Raw genomic sequence first — 8,666 nt, forward strand, 5'->3', positions numbered from 1 at the left:
AGTCAAGTCTTTCACGATGGGATCATTGATGGATTCGATGTTCAGTTTGCCTTATATGTGAGATCACCTTTTCCTCTGCGTTTAGTTTCGGATAATGCACATAATATATCTATTTTGTGTATTTCCAATTCCAGCAGAATCTCTTGTTCTCTCCCGTTCCAAGATCTTATGTTCCAACAGGCGCATCTTATCGTGTTTTTCCTCCACCACTCTTTTCCTTTTCCTGTTCGTATCCGTGTCTGTAGCTGGGGTCCTCATCGTTGTATCCGTCCTCTTACGAGGCTTGTCGCTGGTTCTATGAGCTTGTGGGTTGTTTTACTGCAGGTAGGCTGCTAACCTCACCTGCAATTCCTCCTCCTTTATCCGGGCTTGTGATCGGCAGTGCCACCCGATGAGCTACTCAGCAGTTCAGCAGTGTACAGTGTATCCCAAATTGGTTCTACCTGTATTGGGATCTCAGTAACCGTAAGAGCTACTACGAGTCGGTTAAATGGGAAAAGTTTTACAGGATTTTATGTGAAACTTCTTAACCTAAATAAGAAGGTTTTCAACACATGTGTTTTGCCAGTCTTGACTTATGGTATGGAAACAATGACTCTTACAGTTAAAAGCGCGATTAGACTAAGAACAACACAACGAGCAATCGAAAGAACTATGTTGGGGGAAAGCCTAAGGGATCATACACAGAACGAGGAAATTAGAAACAAAAGTCGACGAGATGTTATAGTGCACATCGCACATCAGAAATGGCGTTGGGTGGGGTATGTGGCAGGACAAGACAATGACAGATGGACAAGACGTATAGTACAGTGGCGTCCAAGGCAACATAAAAGAAGTTTGTCTGGTCGTCCATGGAAACGATGGATCGACGATTTAAAAGAAATAGCGGGAGGAAAATAGCGCTAGATGGCAATGAACCGATTCGAATGAAAGCAGCAAGGGGATGACTATGTCCAAGAGTGGATGCAAAAGGGCTGCTGAAAGAAGAAGAAGAATGTAGAAGATATCCTCGAGCTGAGCTTTTCGCTGTTGAATTGAAAACCAAAGCAGGGCAGTACGTAGCTACTAAGTACCTAGTTAAGCTACTAGCATTTGCAAACTTTACTTTTTCAAATAAGTTGCTGTAGCTGTAGCTTTCTGCATTTTGGCATTGATATTCATAAAGCTACATTGAAATTAAGTTCCTGAAGTAGCTTGAATACAGAAAGGTCGCTTAAATATTTAAATAGAAGTAGCTTTAGTAGTAAGTTTTAAGGTTTTTTCATATTTCTACTTTGTGGCGTCATCTAGGAGCAGACGTAAAATACAAGATAACATAGCTCTTTAATGAATAGCCAGCAAATTTATGTAGTCGCTACTATCGCTAATAGATGGCAAAGTTGCTGCTATGAGCAGTATTTGGTTTTTGTTAGCAATTTTTGAATTCAACTTTTTAATAGTTATTTATGGTACTAATGTGTTATGTTGATTATTTCCCTCATTATACTAGCAGCCAATAAAATTCAATGAACCTTTCTAGTTCGACCAATGGGAGCCGTTATATACTGAATAAATCCCTAGTTGCTAAAATTTTACACTGAATAAACACCTCCTACCTTTTTCGAATACGTTTTTTTGAAGAATATTTGATATTAAACGAAACGGGATTTAGACACATAAAAAATTTAAGCTATTTTCTTCAATATTAACAATTAATAAATCACTATAACAAAGTTTCCATTAAAAAATTACATAAATTAAAATATTATGACGTCTGATTGTCAATCTGAAATGTAAACAAAAATATACATGGCTGAACGAAAATCTGTCGTCTGCTGAGATGAGTTCAATATTATCATTAATTTCATCACGTTTGGTTTAGTATTTGTGTTCTAACTAAGGTGTTTTCTTGTTAATAAACTAAAATGTGAGTTTTCAGGAAATAATCTTGACATATACCCCTCGGCGTTCACGTTTTATCACGTAAAATGTGCATTGGTAGGTTTTTTGCTAAATTTTTCTTTTAGGCAAATGGTTTCGACTAAATAATTCTTTCGAAAAAATCCTTCGATCTGTGGTCTCAGGATTTTATGGTCGAATTATTTAGTCTCAATCATTTTCCAAGCAAAATTTTGCAAAAAATCACCTATGCACAGTTTCCCCGATAAAACTTGAACGTCTCGGGATATAACCTATGACTATATCCCTCATCCATTGAAACTAGAATACAATTGCACTTCTAAGGTCCAGTTGTACAATAGTGGTTCAATCTTTGAACCTAGTTCAAGTCAGAAAGAAAAAGTGAAAATTGCATACTTCTAGTGACCATATAGGGTGTAAGGGGTAGGCAGAACAATGTAAAAGCCTAACCAACTGACAACCTCACCTGCACGTGGTGCACCCTGCTAGACAACTAACGAGGCCCTGTCGACCGAGTGATTACCGGTATAAGTAATCCCCTCTTGTCGGCCAACAGCTTCGGGTGGATGAGCCGACAAGAGTAAGGGCACCCTATTGTCCTGGGGTTGAGAAATCGGCCCCAAAGGCGGATGAATTACAATCAAGTAATCAACGACATAAGGATGAGGAAGAATTTTGGACAAACCACCTCATTAAAGATCCAGAATGGATAAGTCCTAGTAAAAATCATCATGGCAAGGCTCACAACAAAACAAGTCCGGAATAGTTCCTCGATCGGATCTCCGGGAGGAAATGTTTTGAGCAGTGTAATGAAAGTGAACAGGGAGATAAGGATTGGTACTTGGAATGTTAAAACGATGGCACAGGCTGGAAATATCAACAACGCAACAAAAGAAATGAGAAGAATGAAAGTAAACATCATGGGAATTAGCGAGATGAGGTGGCCGGGAGTGGGTTCGGTGGATGTGGACGAACACAGAGTGTACTATGCAGGAGCACAGGATGGTAAGTTTCTGAATGGGGTGGGCATTGTTGTGAGCTAGCGCAGAGTGTCATGAACTTTGTCCCATTCTCAGAAAGAGTCCTTCTAATACAGATTAACGCCCGACCAGTAAATCTAAACATCATCCAGATTTATGCCCCCACTGCAGATAAAGATGAAGGGGAAATTGAAGAATTATACAGGAATGTCGCCCAAATACTCGAGAGGCTACCCAAAAAAGAAGTTAACATCATCATGGGGGACTTTAACGCAAAGTTGGGAGCTGGAGAAAAAACCGAGCTCATCGGGTCTTTCGGTTTGGGAGAGAGGAATGAGAGAGGAGATATGCTCGAAAAATTTACAGACGAACACGGCCTTGTAGTCCTCAACACACAGTTCAAACAACCACCGAGGCGTTTATACACATGGAGATCGCCCCTTGATAAACCTGGGAGAATAGTCAGGAATCAAATAGACTACGTACTAGTCAACAAGCGGTACAGAAACAGCTGCTTAAGTATGAGAACCTTCCCGGGAGCAGATATGCGAACCGACCACGTGCCAGTTATCGGAAGATTCAAAGTGGTTATGAAGAAGATAAAGAAAGCTGCTCCATTAAAAGTTAACCTAAGACAGCTGAAAAACGGGAAGATCAAAGAATGTGTAGAGAAAGAGCTGAATGCAGCAATGGCAGAAACAACAGAAGATAGCTCAGTAGAAGAACACTTGAATCACCTGAAAAGTAAAGTGGAACACATTAAGAACACTATTCTAAGGGAAAACGGACAAAGAGTAAGGAAGAAAACCTGGATGACAGATTACATATTGAACCTAATGGAAGAGAGAAGATTGAACAAGAATAACACCATAGAATACAAAAGGATAAACAACATCATAAGGAACGAAATACGAATGGCTAAAGAAAAGGAACAGAAAGAGAACTGTGAGGAGATAGAGGCACTGCAGTTGAAATATGACTACTTTAACGTCCACCGGAAGGTGAAAGAAGTCACTGGACAAAGAAGGAATACAAACTTAGGGAAACTAGTTGACGCTAATGGAAACATCATTGTAGACATGGAAGAGAAGAAGAAGATGTGGACTAATTACGTAGAGCACCTCTTTGAGGATAATAGAGAGAGCCCCCCAGATCCCCGGAGTAACGCACAGAGTGGGCCAGAAATAATGGAATCAGAAGTGAGGGCAGCTATAGAGCAGAGCAAGGAGGGAAAAGCAGCAGGACCTGACAACATCCAGACAGAGTTCCTGAAACTTCTAGACGAAAATGGATTAAAGAAGATCACCAAACTTTTCAACAACATCTACAAATCAGGTAAAATACCACAAGAATGGCTAGTCTCAGAGTTCATTGCACTGCCAAAGAAACAAGGCGCAAAACGATGTGAAGAATATCGAACGATAAGTCTGATGAGCCACCTGCTGAAAACCTTTCTCAAAGTCATCCATAAAAGAATATACAATCGATGCGAGAACCTAATCTCTCGAAACCAGTTCGGGTTCGTCAATGCGATGGGAACCAGAGAAGCACTCTTTGCTGTCCAAGTCCTTGTCCAGAGATGCAGAGACGTTAACCTTGACGTTTACTGTTGTTTAATTGACTACGCCAAAGCATTTGACCGGGTTCAACATGGCAAAATGATGGAAATATTAAAGAAGACAGGGATCGATACCAATGACCTGAATATCATAAGTAGCTTGTACTGGGGCCAGTCGGCAACAATAAGAGTCGACGGAGAAACAACTGAGGCCGTCAAAATAATGCGAGGAGTGAGGCAGGGCTGTGTACTCTCACCCCTGCTATTCAACATCTACTCCGAGCAGATTTTTAAAGAGGCGCTCGACGACGAAGAAGAGGAGGGCATCTCAATAAATGGGAAGAAATTGAGTAATATAAGATACGCGGACGACACCATCGTGTTCGCAGATAGCCCACAAGCACTACAACAACTTATCAACAAAATAGCAAGAGTTAGTAAGGAATATGGTTTGGACATAAACATACAAAAGACCAAAATTATGGTCATTAGCAAGAACAAGATTGACAACATCCAGTTATCCATCAACAACCAACCAATAGAGAGAGTACCACACATCACGTACCTGGGAACACGTATAAACGAGAACTGGGACGCAACTCAAGAAATCAAATCACGAATCGCCAAAGCCACAGCCGCCTACAACAAAATGAGCAAACTCTTCAGAAGCCATGATCTTACACTGGAAACAAAAATGAGACTTCTCAGATGTTACATCTTTTCTATCCTCTTATACGGGACGGAATCTTGGACACTCAATGAAAGCACATCCAAGAAAATAGAAGCCTTCGAAATACGACTCTATCGAAGAATGATGAGGATATCATGGACCGAACATATCACTAATGAAGAGGTACTAAGAAGGATGAATAAACAAAAATAAATTATGAACACCATCAAGATCCGAAAACTGCAATATCTGGGCCACATCATGAGAAACGACTCCAGGTACTCCTTACTCCAGACAATCATCCAGGGAAAAATCGATGGAAGAAGAGGTCCAGGAAGGAGAAGAATATCTTGGCTGCATAACCTCAGGAAGTGGACCGGAAAAACATCAACCGAACTCTTCCGCATTGCCGTAAACAAGGTTAGGCTCGCCATGCTGATTGCCAACATCCGTAACGGATAGGAACCACAAGAAGAAGAAGAAGAGTGACCATATTGTTCAAATCATAGCTACTGTATAACAAATTGGTGACAAGTGTGACACATCAGTAGTTTCAGAAGGACGATAGCTACTAAAAAAAGTTGATGATGACAGAACGAAACATCGGAGCTGAAAACTAAAACTATTTTCTTAAAAAGCATTAAAAAGTGTCTCAAGAAGGTGCCATTGATTTTCCAAAATAATCAATAATTTATTGGTAAAAAAATAAAATAAAAATTTGACTTTTTCAGTTTTGGTCGGATATCTCCGGAACTAAGGAACATTTTTTGAATATAAAAATGCGCCAACTTTGAGTTAAATGGCGGCAAAAACTTTGCCTCCATTTAACTCAAGCTCTATCAACTATAGTTTCTGAGATAGCACTGCTAATGCATCGAATTTGTAACACATCCTGTATAGTTTTGATCCTGTTTTTGAGTGTCTACGTAGTAAACCGATAATAGTATTAAATCATTACCAGCATTGCAGTAACTAGAAAATCAGTATATTTGAAATCCCTATCATCAAACAATTCTTACGTCTTTATGGCTTTATAGGTCATAGTTGGTTCTAAACTATTTAAACGAGTAAATTTGATTTGGCGATGTTATTATCCCCAGGCACTACAGGGTTTTTGGTGTGAATAATTTTTCTTTAATGTTGAAAGGACAGTTAGGGACAAAATCGCCTGTCAAACCCACTTGGGGTGAGAAAATGATGATTTTAAGCACATTTTTGAAACCCTCATTAAATTTCCTATCCTATGACTTGAAAAACACTACAAAATTTGATACAGTCAAGGAGGAAAGCGGTATCAAAGTTTGAACTGCTAGAAACACAATTTGAAAGGACAGATAGGGACAAAATCGCCTGTCAATCCCACTTGGAGTGAGAAAATGGATATTTTAAGCACATTTTTGAGATCCTCATTAAATTTCCTATCCAATAACTTGAAAAACACTACAAAATTTGACACAGTCAAGGAGGAGAGCGGTATCAAAGTTTGAACTGACAGAAACACAATTTGAAAGATAGTCAGCGACAAAACCGCCTTTAAAACACACTTGGAGTGACAAAATGACTATTTTAAGCACATTTTTGGAATCCTCATTAATTTTTATATCCAATAACCTAAAAAAATACTAAAAAAATTGGTACAGTCAGGGAGAAAAACGGTATCAAAGTTTGAACTGCCAGAAACACAGTTTGAGAGGTCAGTCAGACAACATCGCCTGTAAAACACACTTGCAGTGAGAAAATGACAGTTTTAAGCACATTTTTGTAATCCTCAATAAACTTCTTATAAATATAATATACCTTATAACCTAAAAAAAAACACTACCAAATTTAGTACAGTCTGGGAGAAAAATGGTATCATTGAACTGACAGAAACACCGTTTGAAAGATAGCGAGAAAATCGCCTGTAAAGCCCACTTGGAGTGAGAAAATAACTATTTCAAGCACATTTTTGGAATCCTCATTAATTTTTCTATCCAATAACCTAAAAAAACACTAAAAAATTTAGTAATGTCAGGGAGGAAAGCGGTATCAAAGTTTGAACTGCTAGAAACACAGTTTGAAAGGACAGTTAGGGACAAAATCGCCTGTAAAACCCACTTGTAGTGAGAAAATGACTATTTTAAGCACATTTTTGAAATTATCATTAATTTTTCTATCCAATAACCTAAAAAAACACTAAAAAATTTGGTACAGTCAGGGAGAAAAACGGTATCAAAGTTTGAACTGCCAGAAACACAGTTTGAGAGGTCAGTCAGACAACATCGCCTGTAAAACACACTTGCAGTGAGAAAATGACAGTTTTAAGCACATTTTTGTAATCCTCAATAAACTTCTTATAAATATAATATATCTTATAACCTAAAAAAAAACACTACCAAATTTAGTACAGTCTGGGAGAAAAATGGTATCATTGAACTGACAGAAACACCGTTTGAAAGATAGCGAGAAAATCGCCTGTAAAGCCCACTTGGAGTGAGAAAATGGATATTTTAAGCACATTTTTGAGATCCTCATTAAATTTCCTATCCAATAACTTGAAAAACACTACAAAATTTGACACAGTCAAGGAGGAGAGCGGTATCAAAGTTTGAACTGACAGAAACACAATTTGAAAGATAGTCAGCGACAAAATCGCCTTTAAAACACACTTGGAGTGACAAAATGACTATTTTAAGCACATTTTTGGAATCCTCATTAATTTTTATATCCAATAACCTAAAAAAATACTAAAAAAATTGGTACAGTCAGGGAGAAAAACGGTATCAAAGTTTGAACTGCCAGAAACACAGTTTGAGAGGTCAGTCAGACAACATCGCCTGTAAAACACACTTGCAGTGAGAAAATGACAGTTTTAAGCACATTTTTGTAATCCTCAATAAACTTCTTATAAATATAATATATCTTATAACCTAAAAAAAAACACTACCAAATTTAGTACAGTCTGGGAGAAAAATGGTATCATTGAACTGACAGAAACACCGTTTGAAAGATAGCGAGAAAATCGCCTGTAAAGCCCACTTGGAGTGAATTTTGAAATCCTCATTAAATTTCCTATCCAATAACTTGAAAAAACACTACAAAATTTGGGACAGTCAAGGAGGAAAGCGGTATCAAAATTTGAACTGACAGAAGCACGATTTGAAAGATAGTCAGCGACAAAATCGCCTGTAAAACCCACTTGTGGTGAGAAAATTACTATTTTAAGCACATTTTTGGAATCCTCATTAATTTTTCTATCCAATAACCTAAAAAAAACACTAAAAAATTTGATACAGTCAGGGAGAAAAACGGTATCAAAGTTTGAACTGCTAGAAACACAGTTTGAAAGGACAGTCAGGGACAAAATCGCCTGTCAAACCCACTTGGAGTGAGAAAATGACTATTTTAAGCACATTTTTGAAATCCTCATTAAATTTCCTATCCAATAACTTGAAAAAACACTACAAAATTTGGTACAGTCAGGGAGGAAAGCGGTATCAAAGTTTGAACTGCTGGAAACACACTTTGAAAGGACAGTTAGGGACAAAATCGCCTGTGAAACCCACCTGGAGTGAGAAAA

At 38.2% G+C, this 8,666-nt stretch overlaps 1 protein-coding gene across 1 annotated transcript; it reads left to right on the top strand.

Moving 5' to 3' along the window:
* Positions 1 to 2,630: 2,630 nt before the first annotated feature.
* On the top strand, positions 2,631 to 5,569 carry LOC145726084 (uncharacterized). The gene is made up of 3 exons (XM_081975025.1): positions 2,631 to 2,904; positions 2,976 to 5,290; positions 5,339 to 5,569. The coding sequence occupies exons 1-3, from the start codon at positions 2,631 to 2,633 to the stop codon at positions 5,567 to 5,569; spliced, it is 2,820 nt and encodes a 939-aa protein (XP_081831151.1).
* The last annotated feature ends 3,097 nt before the right edge of the window (positions 5,570 to 8,666 follow it).

This window comes from Ips typographus, linkage group LG3 (genome assembly GCF_016097725.1).
Source record: "Ips typographus isolate SLU linkage group LG3, UJ_Ityp_2.0, whole genome shotgun sequence".
In the NCBI taxonomy this organism is placed as follows: Eukaryota; Metazoa; Arthropoda; class Insecta; order Coleoptera; family Curculionidae; genus Ips; species Ips typographus.

Bases quoted from the DNA above. Each gene is read 5' to 3' on its own strand.
- LOC145726084 (XM_081975025.1), top strand. From the start codon at position 2,631: ATGGCAAGGCTCACAACAAAACAAGTCCGGAATAGTTCCTCGATCGGA. The intron at 2,905-2,975 runs GTAAGTTTCTGA...TCCCATTCTCAG, and splicing joins CTATGCAGGAGCACAGGATG to AAAGAGTCCTTCTAATACAG. The intron at 5,291-5,338 runs GTACTAAGAAGG...AACACCATCAAG, and splicing joins AACATATCACTAATGAAGAG to ATCCGAAAACTGCAATATCT.